Source organism: Colius striatus, chromosome 9, assembly GCF_028858725.1.
Source record: "Colius striatus isolate bColStr4 chromosome 9, bColStr4.1.hap1, whole genome shotgun sequence".
In the NCBI taxonomy this organism is placed as follows: Eukaryota; Metazoa; Chordata; class Aves; order Coliiformes; family Coliidae; genus Colius; species Colius striatus.
This window is the reverse complement of record NC_084767.1, coordinates 6,308,931-6,332,654: the sequence shown is the minus strand read 5'-3', so window position 1 is coordinate 6,332,654 and position 23,724 is coordinate 6,308,931. Positions and strand designations below refer to the sequence as shown.

Genomic DNA, 23,724 nt, shown 5'->3' with positions numbered 1-23,724 from the left:
TAAATCTGTTATTGATGTTTTATATCACTGTAAACATTCAACTTTTTAAAACAGAATTAGAACAAATGCACATTCATTTCTTCAGACAGTTGAACAAAGTAACTTAACAATAATTTTTATAGTAGAATCAACATAAGAAATCTTGAAGTATTGCTAGAACTCTGTGCAGTTTCTGTCTTTTTTGATTTATCCAGAGTTTGTTTTCAGGTGATGTCCAATATAAATATTCCCTGTTTGGAAATGGAGAGCACCTGTGGATAGACAAACCGTTTGATGTCCCTCCAACCCTACAGGACCTTCAGTGATTTCATTGAAACCTTGAGCTGTTCTTCAGTTGGACTGATGGTCATTGCGAAGATGCATTGCAGTAGGTTCAAAAAACTGCAAGAAAAGTTTAGAGAGAAATTTATGGGTTGTTAACAACTAAATTAACTAAAAGGCCACCTGATTTCTGTTTCAGCAGACTTAAAATACAACTGCATTACAAAGGAGAATCCTCTTAGAACTTGATGTTCATTACCTGGATCATCAAAGCTCAATTGTTAGTATGTATGGCAATGACTGTTTTTCCCTGAACTTTATTTTTCCTATGTTTAAACTGAAACATGATATAATAATACACACTGCAAACTTTATGAATATTAACATACTGAAGCTAAATACTTCTCCAGTTCTTGTTTCTTCCCTTGACATCATTAGCTTCTCATCTTCTCCTTCAACTTAAGTAACTTTTTCTGCCATCGTACTATGTTCTCTGCATCCAAATAATATCCAGGACAGCACATTTAGCATCTTCCCTGCTCCTAAACATAAAAGCTGCCCTCTTCTTGTTTTTCTTCAGTTTATCATCAAAATTTTAACATCGTACCCTTTTTTAGTTTGATTTACTCCATCATTCCGTGTTTCATTAAATTAAAAAGTGTAACATAATGTTACGCATAAAAATGAAGACAGGTTAGTTTAGAAAGATCTATGAGAAGATGCGAGAACAGCATATGCATTGTGAATGACATGGCAAAGGTAGACTAAGTACTTGTATTCTTCTCATTAAAAGAGAACTGTTTGCATTCTAAATCAGGAAAATGTGAAAATAAACTAAGCATACAATTCACCTACCAAGGTCAATGTCATAAATTAGCATTCAGCTCCAGGACTTAGCAAGATTTAAACCAAAAAACAAAGCCAAAAAATGCTGTATGACAAAATAAAAACCTGGAACAGCTTTTTCTCATTTGTCAGATAGGTTTGCTTTGCTTTTGAGAAATACTCTGTTTGTCTAATCTAGACAAACATTTATTGATTGATGCCGCATAGAGCTTTTTGTGGGTGGCAGGTATTACTGTAGTCTAGAGAACACACACCATAGAAACACGCTTGTTCTATTTTGCATGTATAAATCATGGGGATGTCACACTGTCAAACCTTCCATTGAAATTATTTGCCAACTGACCTTATGTAGTGAGGGAGTAAGTCCTCTTAATTTTAATGCTTTACTTTTTCAATATTATAAATGGCACGGTGATATTCCTACAGTTAAGCATCTCTCAGCATTACATAAAACCTTTTAAGAGAAAGGGGGGTTTATCATGCAAGTATCAGCATTTTCTCTGGTCTAAAAACTGGCATCTGTTATTTCAACAGGGGATTCTTTCATGTACATATTTTTGAGTACTTCCTTTTTTTTTTCTACTTTTGGCTACTTTTTTTCTACTACTGTCCTACGATACTATTGGTACAGTGCAAACTGGTTTACACTGAAATATGTATCTAGTTGTACAGTGGATGATTGCTACTGAACATGAATGTTTTCCCACTTGTTCCAATAGAGAATAGAGCCAGAGGATAACAATAACCCCATCCATGTATAAAGAGCATTCAGTTGAAGCACTTCATTTCAACTTGGAATGTTTGTTCACTTTTTTCATTCAGAAAATGCTGCTATGTTGTTTAATGATGTAGCAAAAGACTAATTTTGCAATGAAAGTTCACTACTAAACTTCCTTGCCTTGATGATTTGATTGAATACATATGGAAGTAGAAATAGAGTTCAGCCTAAGATACTCCTGCTATCTGCCCAATACTGTTTGCAGTAGAATAGAAAAGAATATTCAAAAGTTTAAAGGCACTTTCATTATACAAACTTCCAAATCCATACTCTTAGTTTACATGTGTAGTAAGAGAAAGGGTGAATAATCTGAAATCTTCCAAAAGGAAATTATTAAATGGACAAGGAAGAAAAAAGGTAGTCTGAGCATTTTGAAAAGTACTCAGGCCCCAAGATATTATTTGATACAATACACAAGAATGACCTCTTCATTTCTGTAACATATGGCCCATTACTTAAGCTATAAGAAAACTGCTTACTAGTGCACAGAAATACTACCAAACAGCTTAGGAGAGAGCTCCTCATTTCATGCAAGTCTGTGTTGTTGCATTAACAAAGCTGCTCGTTTTAGCTGATGCTCTGAATCCAGAACATGAAGTAAAAAACAATTCTTGCACTTCCTTCAAAGTCAAAGAAGGAGTCTGGCTAGAAAAATAATTATATGAATGAAAAATTACCTTTGATTCCAGTGCTAATAGCCTGCTTTTATAGATTCATGAAATGCATCTTGATTTCTTCTATATGCACTATCCAAAGACAGTAGGTAGCTGTTTGGTTTAGGAATCTCCACAATGACAGACTGTGGTGAATGATGTTCTGCACTCCAGTCTAAATTAAATCCTCGGAAAGCTGCACTACAAGAACTTGTGCACAGGAAATATGGTTACTTCAATGAACTCATTACACTATCTTCTTTTTTTAAAGAATAGCCAAATGAACTCAAAGAAGTAACTCAAAAAACCAAAAGCTAATATGCCTGAAATACTGCACAAAATGTACTTTCTAAATTAAATTGCATTTCTTACCAATAATACTGTGCTAATACTCAGTCTTCTGGGCTTGAGCTTTTGATTGAGTAGAATTTGCCTTGAAGCATGCCATGCTCTGCTAACCAAACTTTTTTATCTCCTGTGCTTGAATGAAAAGGCTTACCATGTTTTTAATAATATCTTTTAAGGGAAAGCCAATTGTGGTTTTCCTTGAAAGTAACAACTGGCAAAGTGATGCAATGCATTGAATTAGAAAGCTGGTAATGTATATCACAGTCATTATTAGTTACAACTGAGTGCACAAACAGGAAAATAAGATTTATGACGAAGGGCTTGATCAACATTCCTCACAATTCAAAACAACCCAGCTGTCAATACTGCTGTGTTTTTTTAATCTTGTTGCTAGATTTCTGTTATTTTGTAAGGCTAGTACAGAACATAATTTATGAGTTTGTGAGCTTGAGAAAGTGGCATTTAAACAATATTTATAGTCAGCACTACATCCTAGACTTCAGAAGTATTTCAAAAGCCCAGTTCTAATATAACTTCATATACAAGGTTCAGCCTAAGTATTTAATCACTACTAAGGGAAATGGCAACTATGTTCCAAGTATTTCTGGATCTAACATGTGAATTGTTGAATGAAATCACTGGAGTTACAGCAAGCTACATGAGCTGAGGAACTGACCTCTAAACAGAAGCTGTAATAATTATACATGAGCTTTTTTGATACTTCCCTTCTCTGATTGAGATAAGTAATTTGCACACATAGTCAATATTTTAATAGCAGGATCAGTAACTCTGGCACAAATGCTAAATTTAACGTTGGGCAGATTTTGAGTGGCCAGGAGTTAGCAGCTGTGACCTCTTGAGAGAGACATCTGCAGGAACATTTGTAAAAGATAGTGCCTCCTATCTTCCTGCCCTCCTGATTTCATGTAAGCTGCTTGGCAGCACACTCCATCTTTGAGAGACAGCATTTTTCGGATCATTCTAGTCACAGAAATCATCAAAATTAGAGGCTAGTAGCCTCTGCTTGAAGCTGAGGCAAGATGCCACGAATCAGTTGATCAGCACTATCTTCTTACTTTGAACTACAACATCTCTTGGCTGTCCATGAGATTTCCCTCAGCCTGCTTTACCTCTAATCTAGGAAATAAAGGTACAATCTGCTCATCACTCATACTAGATTGCAGCCTCTGTTTTTATTGATGTAGGACTTTGTGTATTCAGTACTATCTAAATACCATCATTATCTCTCTAGCTGTCCTAAATAAAGCTAAATGTACCAATCATATTGACTGCAATGTACACTGAGATTCAAACTCTATGGCAACGAGGCAAATGAATATATTTTTTACCAAGGAAATGGGACACCATTAGCTCTATTTAGGCAAAAGGGAAAAATTAGAGAATTAAAGCATTAAAGGCTTAAAGTTTAATGACTAATCACTGACTCATTATTCTAGACATGCTCAATTTGCAGGGCACACATCTCCTCTGGACCTCACGAATATCTGAAGACATGATTACTCTCTGTCCGATCCAAACAATCAAAGAATTTAGCAGCTTTATCTGCATAGAACAGTTCAGCTGTGTGAAGAAACAGAAAAAAAATAGCGTTCACATGTATGAAAACTGGGACTCTTGATTCACAAACCCTCTACTGCCTCTGTCAATTCCTCACACTGTGGATAAATATTTAGAAAGAATAACAAACTTTTTTTTGGTGGGTAGGGGGGAGACTGTCATCTTACTATCTTACTGAGCAAACCTTAGGAGATATCAAAGTTCTTATGTCCTTCACTCAATTGATTTAACAGATAATTCTACCATGCCTTACTGCAGATAGGAAGATTAAGCAATGGAAGATTTAAGATGAGTTTGCTTAGAATGTGTTCTGCTCAGTGCAATGTGGCATAGAGGTAAGTTTTTATGTTTCTCATCTTCAAATAGCCTTTCTGCATTGTACTCAGTACCACTATGACTGGAAGCCACAGATGGTTGTTTAGAGGAAACTATTATCAGTAACTTTCCTCAGAAAAGACCAACAAACTGGAATTACAAGAGTAAATGAACAATTAAAATACTATTGGTCACATAAGCATGTTACATATTATAAACGAAAACGGATAAATTCTACTACTCACTTCCATAGTGTCTTTTGAAAGATAAACAACCCAGTACACCAGGTTGAATCCTGCAAATGCCACTGGAAAGAGAATCCTAGAATACTGGTCTATTTTACTTGTGCCTCCAATAGGTGGTGGTGCTGGTGGTGGGCCTGGTGGAGGCACAGATACCGGATGACACTGGGATGCAGTATTTGATATTATACTGGGTTCAGGAGACTGATCCGCCTGAGATGCTAACGAATTTACTCGCTTCTTCAGGTTACAGTTGGAGTCAGAATGCTGTGGAGGAAAAAAGAAAAAGGATGGAAAAAATAAGGTGATTTTTGGGTACATAATCTTATGTTTTGTGATCATCAGACTTCTCTCCACCTTTTGACTCAATTTTCTGATTTTATTGCTGCTTCACTGCTATAGGGCAACCTAAGGAATAATCTAAATAATCAGAGATACGTTTGTAGCCTACAGCTTTGCTGTAAAAACACAAATAATTTGTGCTTTAGATATTTTTAACGTGGTAATAAATGCAAACTATAAGAGAGAAAGGAAAGTGAAAGAGCTAAGAGGAAAAGATAACTGTTTATCTAAATTGCAATATACTGCTATGACTGAAGTTGCTATAGATATGAATGAAGTTTAAACAAAGTAGCACATATGAGCACGTAGGGGCTCCAGGGCAGTCTTAATTGTGTTGAGCCCATTGGTGAGATTTGGTAAACTCTCACTGAATGGAGTCAAGCTATCACATTGTTATCAGTCCCCAAACTAGCTGCTGCTGAACTAGGAAACTACCGCACAAAATGAAATGGACTAACTTCACAGGTGCTGAAGACATAAACACTAAGTAGTCCTGTAGTTTTTTCTAGGAAGAAATTTCGTTTTCAGATATATCTCGTCATTCCCACAGCAGTTTCAGGCACACAACTGAAGACAAATACTCATCCTAACTGTAATGGGGCTATTGTTAATTTATGGTAAAACGTAACCAATAAGATGTCTTGTCTTTTTTCACTTTCACAAGAGTAGAAGTAATAGATTTGTTCCTTGCAGAAATGGCTTAAGAACGGGATTTACCACAGGCTTTAAGGCTGCTCTAATGGATAACAGTTACCTGCTTTCACAGTAATATCAAATGGGAGGAAATTTCCTAAAACCTTGCTTCTACTGCCACTACCCAGGACTGCCACTAGTAACGTGGATAGTGTCAAGTTGGGTTTCATTGTTTTGATATGAACTACTTAAGTCTTGTGTTATCAGGGAGCAATACAAATATCATAGATTCGGAAAACCAGTGCTAACACAACATTTTAATTAAGATGCCGACTAAAGCTTCATCAACAAAGGACTGCAAAACTTATTTCCAGTTTATTGATGCAAAATCTTGTGCACAAAATTGCACAACAAGCTGTTCTTAGGTTTGAATAAGTAGCATTTTTGGTTAACAGAACTAGTTGATGGAATGATTGAAGTTGATGAGGGAAGTCTTGGCCAACGTAAATAACTTACAATACAATAGCATACATATCTATTGTAAAATTGAATAATATCATCGGAATGAGTTTAAGATAGCAAAATTGTTAGACATGCAATTTCCAAAGTCATTCTTTGGAAGTGATTTAGTGACAGTCACTCACTTAAATGTAGTTCACTGTCAGCATTTGGGGCATTTATCTTGCAGGATTTCTATATATGGAAATAGATCAGATAAATGACTGGGTCGTTAAAAGGAAAAGAAGCATTTTCTGAAATACACTGCCTGTACTTGTACTTAGGCCACAATTTCTAGATAAAGGACTAGCCTAACACACCTAGTATCTCCTGTATGATTTAAAATAGTCATAACATCACAACAGGAATCGTCTTTTAACAGTCAGTGTTATTGCCAGAGCAACAGAACAAGTGACATTGCTACAATATGTCTAATTCTGCTCATGGAAGAATGGATTGGTATCTAACTGGAATTAGGAAGAAATGAATTCCTCACAGCTGATTCTAGTCTAAGTAAAAGGTGAAGAGAACAGTATCTCATCTACAAAAAGAAGTTTAAAAAAAGGAAGAAAAAACAAGTATTTTCTGTATATATCTCTCTACTTGTTGCCCTTTTTCTTCCCCCCTCAACTCATCAACACTTCCAACTTGCCACATCCCTCCTTCCACTTTGCCATCTACACATTAAATGATTGTATTATGTTTTGAATGGATATTAAATGGCATTCATATTCTGGGGCTGTGTCTATTTGCAACGCAGACGTTTGGGTTTATATTTTCCAGTAACACAGCAAGCAACAGACAGATTTAAATGGAGGATGATCTACAGATGTGTCACAGAAACAGAAAGAGGGTTATCCATGTCCACTTGCACTAATCACAATAATAATCCCACTCTATAAACAGACTGACGGATAGAGCCTGGGCTGCTGCTTTCATTCAAGTTGCTATTCCATTTTGGTTTTATGCCCTACTTTGAGCTGAATTGTAGAAGCCATAAGGTAGCTTGTTTTCCACTTTACTGCAAGATAGCTTGACCTTTTATGTCGAATGAGTGGTTCCTAAAAATATAAGTGCTAAAATGAACCTTAGCCTTTTTTTCTCTGCAACTTTCTAGTGTAAGGGGTGTCAAACTCTGCTCTGGACTATTCAAGCATGAACCAGGAGTTACTGTACGGAGCTGACAGAGTTAGTGATAGGCAGAACACATCTAGCATATGGGTCTGTGGATGATGTTCACTACTAAACATATTTAGAATGCAGCAATAGTAAAATCATTGGGATCATCCAAATAGACACTTAGAAAAGTGTAATCCTGGTCATTATTTTATTTATAATACTTGTTAAATCCCATAGAAGGAGGATTATCTCAATGTGATTTCTTCTAAAGTTGGAAACAGGAAGATCTGGAATCAGCGTGTACCCTCAGAACTTGAGCACATTAACTAGCTTGATTATGCTCCCACTCTGGGGCCAGTTTAGGTCCATTTCTACCCATAAAGTGATATTAGTAACTCCTCATTACCTAAAATAGACTATTCTAATACTCAGGAAGGATCAGTGCATTTTACTGTCTCGGTAAAGCCACAGGTTTTTGTCATACTCTTCACCTGCTGAGGATACAGTTAAGAGCTGGCACAAACCATTAGGAAAGGCCCTAAGTAGTTCTTTACACTGGCTTTAACAATCTCATGTACATCCTGCAAGTCAGGATCAAGAATAAGAATTTTCTTGAACAGTGCTACCCAGGATCTGGAATTCTAAGTCCAAAGTTATTGCAACTATACAATGAAGATGTTTCTCAGTGTGGTAGCTGACTGTAGATCAGACTTGCTGCCTCAAAACCACAACTCATCTTTTTCTTAGGAATTCACTGCTAAACCAAGAGGAGACAATGAGGGGAAACCATATAGCTTCTTATGACTCAGTACTTTGTCTACTATATTTAGATTTAACTTTTGCTTTTGACAAAAATTACCTACAATCACATCATGAGATTTTAGCAGAACATAGAGAGAAAACAGTAATGAAAACCTCATTTTGTATAGTTCTTCACATAGACAATTACTTAAATAGTAAGAACTGTTTTACAAGTAGCAAGAGCAAGAAGCCTGAAGCACACTGTGTCATAATGAAATAATGAATTTTGTTAAGTTACTGAATCCTGATTCAGAGAAGTACTCTTGCACTCATGTGGAATGTTAGCCTCATCAGGCAATTAAATTTGTCATTATGTATGACTACTCAGTGACACAGAACAGATTGCAAGATCACTTTTTAATGTGAGATACCATAAAACTGGACTAGATAAAGTCTGGTTTGTATACAGGCTAATAAGGTATAGTCTGTCTCCTATTAAGCCTTTGTAGCTGAGCTAGCTGATCCCCTAGAAAGCTCACAATGTAGTCTCATCTCATCTATAAAGGTGCTGCTCTCATAACTTACATAGATATCTTACTGAATATCTCAGGAGGCTCTCAGCAAATAGCTTGGCTTCCAGATTTAAGAAATAACAGCATACATAACCTTGGAGTAAACAGAATTTTTTGGCTGCTTTTTCTGATTTTTACATGGATTCTAACTGTGATTTAAGAATGTGCTTTGTTCTTTCCTTTCTTTTCCTCAAGAGATTTCTGTAATTCATGTGTAAAATTCTCTATTCTTCTCTGCACCTTTGTACTGCAAATACATTTTCTCAGTATCTGTTTAGTTTATGACCTAGCAGTAACATAAGTATCTTATGTGTGCACTGGCACACAGAAGATACTGGCTAACTTTTAACAAATTAACATCTGCATGCCCTTACTTATCTCTCTTGTCTCGCTTTCCAATGGCAGTACAGTAAAAAGAGGTTTGTGAGAATAAACACTAAAAGTTTAGGCAAAAAAACTTGTTTTTCTTCCTTTTCTTTATAATTTATTGGATTAAGGATATTTAACTTTGCTAGCATCATAAAACACACCCCTCTCAGAAACAAACATAAACTAGGACCAAAACTTAATGTCTATAAAAGGCAGAATGCTAAAATAAATATGAAACATTATTTTTCCCTGCCCATCTCATTACTAGATGTATTTAGAGTAACTTCAACCATTTATATTACACATATAAAATCCCATGCTAGTGACTTAGCTCCCAAAGAGGGAGTTAAGCACAGTTTAGCCTCTACATTCAACAATGTGAGCTGTAAAAACTGTTTAGCTACTAAACAATCCATATGCAGCATCTTGCAGCAGGAAAGTTCACCACATTATGTAAGATGTCCTTGTGGGTACTTTAGTCCTTACAGTCCTGTGCAGCTTAAGTATCCATCACATGCCACAGATTCATTATAATCTATAATTTAGAAATTTCTTTGTATATCTCATCTGTGGGATCTGATTCAAAATATGTGTATTGCAAACATCTGTAAACAGTGTTCTACATAATTAAAAGCTGAATATAGTTTAGAGTCATTAATAATGCTATCTTTAGGCATCTCTGTGGGAATTCTAAGTTTCCTTTCCTGCAGATTTTAAGGAGTAACATGCACATGCTTTCTTTGTGCTTTACTCTAGCAAAAGAGTTAAATCACTTTGGTTATATTATTGTTTTGGAGCATGGGAAAGCCGTGTTCAAATTCTTTCTTAACCTTCAGGGACTGAAATTCACCAATCTCAAAATACAGCCTAACCATCAGGAAAAGGTGACTAGGGAAAGAGGCTGTTATCTTATTCCTTCAAAGCTATCTCCCTTTGCCTAGAAAATCCAGAGAATCATTAGAGGCAGAAAGCATAACTTTGAAAAAGGTACCATGCCCATTGTATTAAAATTGCTGTCATGTAAAACAGGCAAGCACTAAGGAGAGCAGAGACTGGAACCCTAGTCATTCTCTTTTCAATGTCAATGTACTGTCATAGAGTCTCTTCCTGACATTTATATGTAGCATATCAGAAAAATCATATAATTAGCACAGAGCCTCTGAGTTTATATTAGGCAGATTTAAATGTTCAAAGTCACGTTCAGCTCTTAAACACATTGGTGTCAGTCCAGAACAATCCCTGTCTCTACATTTACTTTGCTGAATTTCTGCAGCACATAGAAGCTACTTACTTTGAGTGACTAAATGAGACAATTATGCAAACAGCACTAGAGAGGTCTGTTTGGGTTTATTTTCTATAATTGAACTTACTTAATTTTGTTCTCACTGCCCCCCTGCAAAAAAGGTACTGGGATTAGACTTCAATGTTGAATGAGAAAATGTCTTAATCCAATTTATCTTGACATTTTCTATTCTGGTGTATGATATCAGCTATTTCTAAACCTTCCTTACTGCTCTACATTGGCTTTGTTGATCAAATATTTAACTGAGGCAGAACCAAATAATCAGCATCTACTTTCTTTTTTGGGATTACAAACATTAATTTACTTGTAAATTGTTGGGGTTTTTTAATAGTCTATTTGATAATCTTCAGTTGTTGAGGAAGGAGGAGAAAAGTCTAGTTTGAGTCTAAGTGCTATGTTCTCAGTCCAGACTTTAATGCATCTAGCTGTTTCTAGGATGATCTCATAAAGGGTTGTTGATAATCCCCACAGAATTGCTCTCCTTTCAGTTCCACTAGGATACTCCTTAAACATACGCCATATATTCTGACGTAATTATAAAGAACTAAATCCTCTATAGCAGTGTGACATATGGCTGCTCTGCAGTTGGGCAGAGTTCTTAAAGAGAACAGGAATCCTTTTCTGCCTGAGCCATTCTGAAATAAAGGGACAAGGCTATTTGTAGGGAGAAGCAAGCTCTCTCAGCAGCATTTCATTGCTCTGTGCTGTTTTCTGTGAAAACAACGGGTCTTTTACAACATCCCTGTAATCAAGCTACCACCCTGTAACTATCTTTTGTCTTTTACATGTCATCTTTCTCATGGAAAGGATGTATTTTGATCTATGGTATGTCCTCCTTGACCATCTCACTGAATATCACTTCAAATGGTGCACTCCAGACAGTATCACCAATTCTCCTTCACCCTGCAACTTCCAGTATTGGGATATTCCTGGATAAAGGAAGCCATAATGATGAAACTATGATTGATATAGAAAATACACATTCAAAATGCATTAAAAAGCTAAATGCCATAATGTTTCCTATACATATGTATATATGTAACATTTGGTTTTGACATGCTAGAACAAGCCCGGTCACCATATGAACAAAACCAGGTTTCTATCAGGGTCCAGATGACTACTCAGCTTGTTGCCTTTGTATTTTGGAGTGGAACACCCATAGTTTTGTATTTCACACAGGGATTGCCTGCAGCTGACAGAGAGAGCAAGCCAAATTCTGCTCTCAGTTAACTGAGATAAATAGAGTGGCTCTCCTCAAACCAGAACAGGCATGCTGGGCTGTCATCAGTTAACTCAGCACACAGTCAGACCATTGTCTCTCTTACAGAAATGAGTGTAGCCCAGTGACTTGAGCAAAATTTCTCCCACTTTCAATAGAACAGAAGAGCAGAATTTGGTCTTCTGCCATCTTTTTCTTCCAAGTGTAGAGTTTTTGGCTACAATATAAAAACCTATGAGAAAAAAAAGTGTTGTTCATTTGATTTTAAATAAAATTAACTAGATTTAACTAGATTAAATAAAATTAATTAGATTTAAAATAAGATTAACTAGACTGAAGGGTCAAGGAGGCTTTTTGGTAGTATTTTGACGTATGGAGTAACAAAGGGGAAATCAGGATCTCAGAAACAGCTCCTAAATCTTAAGAAAGAAACTGAGTGTTATACTGTGTGCTTTATTTAAGCTTAACTACCCTAAGAACAGTAATGCAACTATAGAAGTACAAGCCTTGTAGAGGATGATAATTCTGAGGAAATGGTCATATTCTCAATCAATTAGCCTGTGCTAACTACACTGTTAGCATTCAAATTAGCAAGTTCAGAACTGTTTCAGCTGAAGTTAGATCACTGACTGCAGTACATCCATCTAAGTGACAACATACAAAAGTTCTTTCCCTCTTACCTTCACCACACAAGAAAAGGAAAAAAAACCCAAACAACAAACCAAACTTCCTAAAATCTGTTATGTCATAATTAGTCCTTTTACCCAGCATGTCTTTCTGGAATGGGATCTTTTAAGTCCAATAGTTAATTCTTCCAGAAGCCATTTTGACTACATCATCTTCCCTTCAGTTGTAAGTACCCTTCATTTTTATGATGTAATTGATTTTGCCTTTTCTATTACTGCAGAGGTGCATTTGCTCAGAGGACTGGTCCTGTGAGGAAAAAAAGTGGTGGACTTAACAGGGCCTGAAAATTACTGTCTTGGATAATAGAAGCTTTGAGCAAGATGGGGATTACAAAATTTTGTGGACACTGTGGGCTGTTTTAGAGACTGAGTTTACCTTGAAACCTTGATGCTACAAGGTTTACGACACTTCTAGATCTGTATGCTGTTAGCTAGTTGTAAATAATTGTCTTGAAATGGTTGCAGTGTTCTTCCCAGACATTTCTTTTATTTATTCCTGAATGCTTTTTTTTTCTTTTTTCCTTGTTTTTACTTGTAAAACAAGTAAATGTTTACAAAATGAGGAAAGTATGTCTTCAGTTTGGCTCTGCTTGTTTGTGGCTGAAGCCCTTGATAAGAAACATGGCCTTTTAATTTATTTTCCTTTCATTAATTTATTCAACAGCACTTTTGTTCTTTGGTCTGCAAAGATACAGAGACTCTGTAAATCTCATCCACAAGTACTGGAGGAGCCACAGTCAGCAGGAGTGTGTTCTAGTATATTTGGGCATATGCACAGGGTTATTTTTTGAAACAGTTGTCTTGTAGAGATTGAAGAGAGAGGTGGCAGTGGTTTTGTAGCATCTGCTCTGAATTCACCAGCAGTAGCCCATGCAGAGTAGGACAGAGTGTTTTCAAGTCCCACTCAGCAGAGACTTCAGTGAAAAAAACAAGTATTCTTTCTTTTTTCCCCCACAGTTAACACAAACTTGAATAAGGAAGTGTATGTAGGAAAGTTGAGAGCTTTTGTTCCTCTTATCTACCAGCTATCAATATTTTCCTCATACTACATAAGCCCAAGTGATCTCTAGCTTTTTTTTTTTTTTTGCAAACATTTGCTTCTGAGCTCCTTTTAAATATTTTGGACTTTCTTTTGTATTTTCTATAACCACGGTTTAAAAAGAAGCAGAAAAGCTGTGGCTCTGAGTTAAAATGGTAAAGATTTGTTTCTTTTTGCTACATATTAAGTGAAAATAAAATGCATTTCTTTATTTTGTCTTCATTTTTTTTAATATTAATAAAATTGTAGGCAAGATATAATGTGGCTTACAAGCACAATGCTTCCTAGTTAAGTGCAGGACATTTCTTTTTTAGCTCCAATGAGGACCAGTAACAAGATGCTGTGGAGATTTGTTTTTGCTATTATATGGAACTTATCAATTTTGAATTCAAGGGTTTGGTTGACCTGCTTCTGCAGAGGGATGGACTAGATGATCTCTAAAGTTCTCTTCCAACCCTACCATTCTGTGATTCTATGAGTGTACCTAAATATTCTAACTACTGTTTATAAGTAAATAGGGAAAAACTACTATATAGTGGGTAAGGTGTTGTGCAGAGCTGTTATGTTGCTACATTAGTCCTATAGCTATTATGTTGACTTCCTTATTCAACTACAGACTCAAAAGTTTTGAAGATGGTCATTCAAATTCTGCTGTTCCTCTCAAAATGGCAAATGTAGTGGTAGTAAAACTGATTCTGAAAACAGGAAGGCTACAGTGATAAATTTCTTAACATATGTTGTGAGATAGCATTCATTACTTAGCCTGAGATGTTAGGAATAATATTTACAAGCAACTCTGACATACTTTTTTTGGTACTGGAAAGCCTTCCTGTCTTTCACATGTTCTAAAATCTATCCTTAATCTTTACATTTATGGTTTTTTCCCCAAGCTTCCACCAACACAGATTTCTATGAAAGTAACAGATGCCAAGTTTATGTAAAAGCTAATTCCTCTTCTTCCAGATGACCCACTTATGGTATGCATTGGTGTACTACAGTGATCCCATAATTATCTGGCCAATGCACATGTTTACTCCATTATGCAGTGTCCTACAAATTCTGCAGACTTACTGAGGGATCCACAGCTGCCTGACCGCACTGCCTACAGCATTGCTCAAGAGAAGCATTATAAGTAACAGTCTGATGGATTTCCTTAAATATCTTACCAAATGAACATCTCTCTAGTAAATCGTATCTCAAATTTAAATAAACAGTATGAATATATGAAGACTTTTCATTTTCTGAAATAAGAACAGCGTCTTTGATAAATTGATATGATCTGGTTACATAATCTTTTTCAGGTTAAGATCATTTTAATATTGTTTTGTATTCATTACTTCAGCTGCCTCTTCCTATATGATGCTTATTATCAGAAAAGCAAGCAATTACCGAGACAATCTCGTCCTCTGCCGGTACAGTTGCTGCTGATAGTGCTGCTGCCAGTGCTGCTGCCCTGGCTGCCTTCCTCATTGCTCTCTGAGTCTGAAGATTGGTGAAGTAGTTGACAGCTGCAAACTCAATAAGTGCAGAGAAGACAAAGGCAAAGCACACAGCTATGAACCAATCCATGGCGGTAGCATAGGACACCTTGGGCAAAGAATGGCGTGCGCTGATGCTTAAAGTGGTCATTGTTAGAACTGTAGTGATTCCTTGAAAATAAGAGAAAGAAAATGGGGGCATTAGGATTTTGCTTAAACCATGCCACTCTTAAGTTCATATGTACTTAATAAAATCCAACAATTCCTTTTTGGTTTTAGCTGTCATCCTAGGTACCAGCTCACCAACAAGACTGCTAAGTAGTCTACACTCTTAAATAATGCAGGTATACTGGCTTCAGCACCTAAAAGGTCTGAAGAAACTTCCTTAATACATTGAGCAGACTGAAAGTTAAGATAGCTACATGGTGCAGCTTCTTAGTATTGTGATAAACATGAGTGTAACAAAATTCAGGCTCAAACTATGAAAGACACTTTACTTGAGTTGGCAAGTGGAATATTTGGCAGAAATCTACATTAACATACTGTCATTTCCCAACAGTGATTTTTTTTCTTTCTCCTCTTGTTGCACAAGACAGATCATGGCTTACAGAACCCTCACTGAATCAACTGAATTCTGCATTAAAATCAGGGTAGGCTATGATCAAAGTATTTAATCTAATAAGAGTTTGGTCCTCTGTGCTTTTGTCTCTAATCACTGGATACATTCAAGATCCACTAATAGGATCCTTATTTGCTTATCTATTTTCACACAATAAATCTGGTCACGTAGCTCACAGACCCCATAGTGTTCTTCACTTGAATCTATGAATATATTCTTTTTGTTTTGGACTGTACAGCATTAATAATGTAGGAAATATGTTTCCTTCCCACTGCTGCCTGATACAAGCAAAAAGTGCAAGAACAAATTCATTCATTAACATATGAGCCTCTGTAACTTGTGTTTACTTATGCTTGCTAAATGTGAAAACTGCAGGTATTTAAAGACAGAAAGGTGGAGAATACCCTCCTGTGCTCTTTTCCGCAGTTGGGAAAGGGTAGGTGGGAAAATAAAAGATGTTATAATGTCATGTTGTGATGGGGAATCAATATGCTCTGAATGATGCTCAGTGGAAAGGATGCAGTATCACTGCATACTGCAGCATCAAGACAGGGTGATTCGATTATTTTCAGAGGTTTTTTGCAACTCTTTCACATGATGCAGCTTGCCAGCTGTCTGAGGTTAACTCTGCCTCAATGTCATTACTTAACATTTTAATGAAATGCAAATAGGAGACTCATTTTATAATATGAATGCAAGTATGCTGAGATATGTTTCAATTTCAAAGGTCCAGAATGAACTTTTCAATATGTTGTGTGATTAGATTAGAATCTGTCCATGTGCTACTTAGTAATAAAAATGATATATTCTGTGTGTGACTAAAAACTTACTGCAGCAGGAATTTAAACTTAGGAATAGGACTCCTATTCTATTACAGATATAGATAAGGCTTCTCTCAATGTGGAGTGAATATTGATGAATGTTCTGCACTGTAGAAAACTATCAAACTGAATACCAAATTACAGTTGGTAAACTGTGAAACTGATGATTGTTTACCCTTGTCTTTCCACTTCTTGGTGAGTTTTGAATAATCTGTTACACAATACAAATACTGAAATATGTTATCTTTTTGTGTTAAAAATGAAACAACAAAAAACCCAAACACCTTTCCCTGAGATTTTATTATAAATAAAGCTTAATAACTAGATATTAATTTAAAATTCCCAGGCTGACCTGCTAGAAAGGGAGAAGCTGACTACTGTCTTTCAGCAAAGTAACAGATAAACTTTTTGACAGGGATAGAAAAAGATTAGATAAAGACATACATACATAAACATGTATATATACATAGCTCCACATAATGAATGAATCTGTCATTCCTTCCAATGACACAGCTTGAACAAACACAGGACTGCTTCTTCCAAGTAGTTCTGTCTCACATTTTTCACTTGCAGGTTTGTAAAGAGCTTATGATCATTAATTTATTTTTTTGCAAAATGTTGTTATTGTTAGATTACCAAAAGTTAACTGGCATCAATTTTGGACATAAATATTATTGCTAAATAGAATTTGTTCTGAGAAACTGCATTGGGCACATTGTTATTATTCTTCTACGATTAATTTCTCTCAAACTGAGTTTGGTAACTTAGAAAACTGAAAATTTCTAACCCAAGTATTTGCAATACGATACAGAAAAAAGACTTCTCCCTTTTAAACCTTCTTCACTTTTAATTTTTTCTTTCTAACTGAGGCCTGAATGTCTTTTTTTGTCACCAGGAAATTGCCTTCTTTTCCTAAGATAAAGGCATTCAGAATCCATGGGATTTTAAATTAGTAAGAACTATCAATTCAGACTGTGCCTGACAAAAATAAGAATGGAACAAGAATCAAAATATTATTTTAAAAGGTCAAGATGGCTAATTTTTCACAATACTGAGAAAAGTGTCTATTGAACTATTTTCATACAATATTTTCTGTTTCTAATTCTATATTTATTCAGTATTATATCAAAGTGTTGTTATTCCATGGTGTGGGGTCTCCATGTAATTATTATGGAATCAGTTAAAGACTTATTTCCAAATTACATGAAGCACATAGAACTGACTCTCATCATCCACTAGGTAGTAAATATATTTTACTCAGAATTTAGTGGAAGTAACTGTATAGTCCAGGGATGCAATATAAAACCACATTAGGTAGCATGACATTTGGTGTACAAAACTTCTATATGTATTTTTTGCTTCAACTGCAATAAACATCCTTGAAAATCTATTGCCTGATATTTTCATAGAATCGTAGAATCATAGAATGGTAGGGGTTCGAAGGGACCTTTAGAGATCATCTAGTCCAATCCACCTGCAGAAGCAGGGTCACCTAGACCAGGTAGCATAGGAACATGTCCAGGCCGGTCTTGAAGACCTCCAAGGAAGGAGACTCCACAGCCCCTCTGGGCAGCCTTTTTCACCCTCACGGTGAAAGAGCTTTTTCTTATGTTTAAGTGGAACGTTTTGTGTTCCAGCTTCATCCCATTACCCCTTGTCCTGTTACTATCTACTATAGAAAAAAGGGATGTCTCAACCTCCTGACACCCATCCTTTAGATATTTGTAAATGTTAATACGATCTCCCCTAAGCACTTAAATCCCCATTGATAGAAAATAATACTTGTAAATGCCTAATGATGCCAAATGGCACCTCAGCTCCCAGTGAAAATAGCACCTCAACGCCCAGCGAGGATTTCAAGAACAAAAGTGTTGATCTTCCTTGAGAGGCACCCTAAGAAGTTCTGTTCACTTAGGATTCTTAAAGGTTTGCCATGCAATTCCATACAAGTAGGAAATTCCAGTTGACTGAAATAAAATGATACAATTTCTGTAGCCCATTAACTACAATTATAGACTCGTTTTGAATTATGAAATTTGCATTATTCATTCTTAGGTAACATACAGCTGAGTTTTTGTAACTGAAAACAAGTCTCACAAAGGGAAGTTTTTATATAGAAATACGATGAGAAATAAAGAATACTAAGAGAAAATAAGGTTGCAAAATGCGTACATATGGGTAGTGCTTTCATCAAGTTTTTGCCAAGTTTTATTATTTTTGCTTAGTATATTTATGTTCATTTTTCTAGAAACAATAATTGGTGAAAGCTTACCCCTCAACAATGACTGCAGTTTCAGAACCCACCAGTATTGGAGGAGGGAGTGTCAAATTTAATAGCAGAGCACACACTAAAAATTAAGGAGACACAACTCACAGCGTTGGGAGCATTAATTCAAACCACTGCAAAGAAGAAAAGGCCTTGCTATGCAATATGGACACATCTTTAACATTACAGTTCCAACCTGTGCTAGGGAGAGAATCCATCTCACCTAACTTCATCCATCCAAAGTCCCTGCTAGTTGTTTAGATACCTTTTATAGACAGAGGACTTCAGAATGAGTGCTAAGCGAGGAACTTTATGTCAGATGAGAATACTTTCATCCCATGTGATTATTTTTTTAAGCTTTAACTCAAATTGGTTTCACAAGAGAATAAATCATTAGAAAAATTACTCTTTAAAAAGTGGAGAGGTTGACATTTACTCTGTATTTGTCCCTTCCTGCTTATGAAAAAACACTGAGGGGAAGAAAAACATCACAAACAAGTCCAGCTAAATAAACATTCTGAATAAAGAATTTTGACCCTTTTGGGCAAATTGAGTATTATTTGGTTGCATTTTAGTATTTACTTTAGTTGAGTTAAACCTACTAGATGTCTTCCAGTCCCCACTGGATTGCAGTAGCTGCTTGACACAATGGATTCAATACAATGAATGAAGTGAATGGTAAAAGAATAAAACATGAATACCAGCCACGGTTCTTGCTGGAACAGATTCTTTGTTGATCCAAAACACAACTTGAGACAGGACTACAGTCATGATGCATGGAATGTATGTCTGAATGAGATAGTAGCCTATTTTCCTTTGAAGATGGAAATAGAGCAGCTGAAGTGAATATTCGCCTAAAACAAACAAGCAATGAAAGCAATGAATGAATGGTACATGTGATGCTGAGCTGTTCAAAGACCTTAATGCGGCATACCAAAAACTGTTCTGGCTGGAACAGACTCCTTGTTAATCCAGAAAGACACCTGAGAAAGAATGACTGTCATAATGCAAGGAGTATATATCTGTATCATGAAGTAGCCCATCTTCCTTTGCAAGTGGAAGTACACTGTCATGATTACATATTCACCTGTTAAGAGACAAGTATGTCAGTATTATTTTGGCAACATACAAGTAAACGCTACTGGCTTAAACCCAACATACTGTCTTCTGAAGAAAGCATTTGCAGGCATAATAGTGCACAATAAAAATAAGCTGATTAAAAAAAAAAAAAGGTAAAGTGACCTTATGGAAACAGAGGAGAATAATGTTTATTTCATGTATTGTTTTCACTGGAGCAGGGAGACAGGGGGAATTCTTAAAAATGGCATGAAAAATTGTATGCTTAAAGGGACTGTACTGAAAAGGTATCTTTAAAGAGACAATGATTAGATTCTTTTAAAGAATGTTAGGTTTTAAAATAGCAAGAGATAATTAAAGGAATTCCATTCTAGGTGGAAAAAAAAACAACTTGTAATTTATTTTCAAGATGGTTTTTATAATGTCAGTAGTTCCCACGTGGCTACATCTTACCTGTGCTAGATTTAATTGTTTCACTAGATACAGTTTGTCCTATGAGGTCGTACTGGAGGAGACTGGAAGACTCCTGTGGTACTTCTACTGAATGCAAGGGTCCTTTCTTCCATGTATAAATGATTTCACTTTTTGGATAAGCATCTGAGTTACAAAGGGGAAAAATACTAATATTAATGATGTAATTTATAAGCAATTGGAAAAATAAGTAGCATTATCCCTTTTGTGGCTCAAATACCCATAGAAACATGCATTCTGCTCCAGCAAGCTCTTACTCTCATTAATGACAAAATACAAAAAAAAAATCAACAATAAGAGATTAGTTGAGGTGGGAGCTGACAGGCACTCGCTTTTGTTTCCTAATGTGCTATAAAGCACACACATCATTGATGACCACTGATCAACTAAATATTTGAAAACTAGAAGTAATACAGTAAATGTGTCACAGCTTTTATGACTTGTTGAAGGACCCACTTTGACTAATAGATGTGTATGAATAATGAACAATACAGTATGTTTTAACAGTCACTCTTCAGTGAATAAATCCATGTCCTTATGAACGGGCTCTCAGAGGAGAAAGTGAGATTCTCATATTAAAGATAGACTGAAAAATTTCAGCTATGTCATTAAATAGCATCCTAGGATCTCACTTCTTCTCACATACATGTAGACCTCACATACATGTATAACTATAAAAAATTGAAAGATACAGAAAAACTTACAGCTTCCAAACTTCAATGGACAAGCATGTCCATCCATAGGGAAGTTCACCAACCGCATAGGACAATCGGCATTAATGGTTAGTCTAGAATACATTATAGTAGATGACAATGAAAACGATGGTATGCAGGAACACTGCTGAAAGAATCAAACATCAACCAAAAGCAGAAGAACGGGCTCTCACCTCATTGTGTACAGAATAGTTCCATTCTGCATAATTCTGAAAAGTTTGTTAGGAGTTGTCATATTATGAGCAATTGATTTTTTTCCATTTCTAAAAAAAGTGTCTGGTGTCCAAATTTTACTGACCATTAAATTGTTCAATTTCAAAATTTCCGTTGGCCCACTAAACTTCAACCTCTCATCAGTCCATGTCTGTCGAAAGAAGACATCCATTGTGTATTCCTATAGAAAATAAGTAGGTGGTTTACTTATGTGTGAGGGCCAGCAGCCTCAAGTTGCTGTAGATACAGTAACTCCATGAAAGAACCTAACACCCGTGGCATTTAATTTACTGCTTAAATGCTTACTCCTATTACCATTAAGTAGTAACTAAAACAAAGCAGTCTATGAAAACATATCCTCTTTTCTTATTATTTAAAGAATAGTTACAAATTAATTAGTGAACAGATAATTTGATATGCATGAAGAAAAAAACCCCTCATTGTCCTCTAAAAGATAAAAACTGAATTCAAAGTCACTGAGGTCTAAGGAAATACAAATGTCTAATTTAGTATCCTTTCAATGTTTAACTGCCAGGAACAAAAAGATGTGCTCATTGCTTTTCCTGCAGCTTACTTTGGATATTCTAAATAATGGACTGATGCATCTCACATCACAGTAGAATTATGGTGTCAAGTTAATATTAACCTAAGCTATTTTTCGTAAGGTTTCTTAGTAATATTCTCACAAGCCTTCAGAAAGAAGTTCTCTACAGAAGTTACTTAGGAAATGGAGCTAAACCTTCACCAGAGACAAACTTTATAAGAAGGCAAGGTTATGCTTTCTCTTAGATTGACTGATGAAGATAGGGAAAAAATGTATGGTTGTAGTTTGGGGCCCACAGTTTCTTGCCTGCAAACTGGACTACAGTGTCAAGTGAGCAGGTACTGAAGAAAGTGCAAAAATAGAGATCAAAATCAATTTCCAGAATGAGAACAGCATTGCCATCCTCATTTTGGTAACTTAACATTTTTCAGGGGCTGCTTCTGTAATTGATGGAGTTCACCCAACTTCGCAGCTACCTGAATTTGGGGGCACCCAGCATGACAAGGGCCAGCTGTCTCAGAAATAACACCATTCTCCTGCAGCTGCTCAATAGGTTGTCTATCACCACGCAGTCCTCCTGCAAACGTGTGGGACAATGGATGCTTACAATCTTTGCAAGGAAGTTAAAGATGCCTCTGGAACCTGCCATCTCTGCACTGCCTCAGGCCTGGGCCACGGGCTGCCCTGGCTGACTCTGCTGGGGAAATAGCTATATGCAGCTCCAGCCAAACTGCTCTGCTGGGCCCTAGAGATTGTCAAGAAGATTAAGCCTCGTAATCTGCTTTAATGATGGTCAACTCAGATGCCACCGTAATGAATCCCGGAAAAAGGGAGCAGAGGCAGCGAGCCTTACCATCTCCACGTCGGACACCGGCCCAAAGCTGGTCACGTAGATGTCCGTTTTGACTTCTGTCACGGCGCCTGCGGGACACGGAGACGAGCCGGGAGCGGCAGGGGGTCGCGGCCGGGGCCGGCGGGGCGCGCTCCCCAGGGCACGGCCGCTCGGGACCAGCGCAGCTCCGGGGCCGCCCCGCCACAGCCAGCGGGCTGTGAGCTGGCGGGCCACGGGGAAACTTTTCTTCCTTTGCCGCCCGCCTTTTGGGTTTCACCGCCTCCCTCCCTCTTGCCGGCTCCGGGACAAGGACCCTCCTCCCCACGCCCCCTTGGGCGACTCCCTCCACCGGGTGCTGGAGAGCTCCTGCTGGCCCTCCCCCACCGAGCCGTGTGCTCTCCGGTTCCCCGAAGGGATGGGAGTTTTCTTTTACCTCCAAATCCTGGTCGGAGCCTGTTGTCGTAGCCGTCCAACAGCTTGTCGAGGATCCGAGTGATGTTTTCGGAGTAGAGGTCCGGCCCGTCCCCCTGGCCCCCCAGCGCCTCTTCCACGCTGCGAGGAGAGGCGAGCGCCGCCGTCAGCCCCGCGCCCCAGCCCCAGCGCCCGGCGCGTCCCCGTCCCCTCGCTCAGCACCTCAGCCCTCCGGCCAAAATCGCACCTGTGGAGGAGCCGGCTCCCGGGGGAGCACAGGGGAGGGAAGAGGGCCCGGGCCCCCCTGGCCTGCTCCACCGGGCTGCGGCGGGGGCTCCAGGGAGCCTTGGGGGGCTAGGGTCGGCGTAGTGGGAGCTCGCTCACCTCACAGCGATGCATAGCCAAGCGATGAGCAGAGCCATGCCTCAGGAATGTGCGAAGACGCTCCGGCGCCTTCAGACGCGTCAACTGGAGCAACCGTGGGTGCCCATCCTTCCTTTGCCTCTCGGCCAGGGGCTCCGCCGGGTGAGGATATGGGAGGGTCCAGCTGGCTCACCCCCTTCCAGTGGTCCTCAGCCGCCCTCTGCCCCAGGTGGGGAGGTGGAGGGTGTCTGTGGCCGTGCGTGTCCTTTGGACTCGCCACCGCCGTTCAGCCTCATCCGACTGTTCCAGTGGAGGAATTAGGGTTTGAAGGGACAGTGCGCGGTCGGAGAGCAGTGACAATAATCGAATAAGGC

The 23,724-nt window shown here is 37.7% G+C and overlaps 1 protein-coding gene across 1 annotated transcript; it reads right to left on the bottom strand.

Annotated features, from left to right (window-relative positions):
- Positions 1 to 330: 330 nt before the first annotated feature.
- Positions 331 to 23,409, bottom strand: GABRA6 (gamma-aminobutyric acid type A receptor subunit alpha6). Its single transcript, XM_062002288.1, has 11 exons — positions 23,372 to 23,409; positions 23,010 to 23,128; positions 22,598 to 22,665; positions 21,161 to 21,381; positions 20,979 to 21,061; positions 20,257 to 20,400; positions 19,661 to 19,813; positions 19,428 to 19,580; positions 14,932 to 15,191; positions 5,025 to 5,288; positions 331 to 381 (listed from the first exon to the last, which is right to left on the bottom strand). Exons 1-11 carry the CDS (start codon positions 23,407 to 23,409, stop codon positions 331 to 333), a joined length of 1,554 nt encoding a protein of 517 aa, XP_061858272.1.
- Between the last annotated feature and the right edge of the window lie 315 nt (positions 23,410 to 23,724).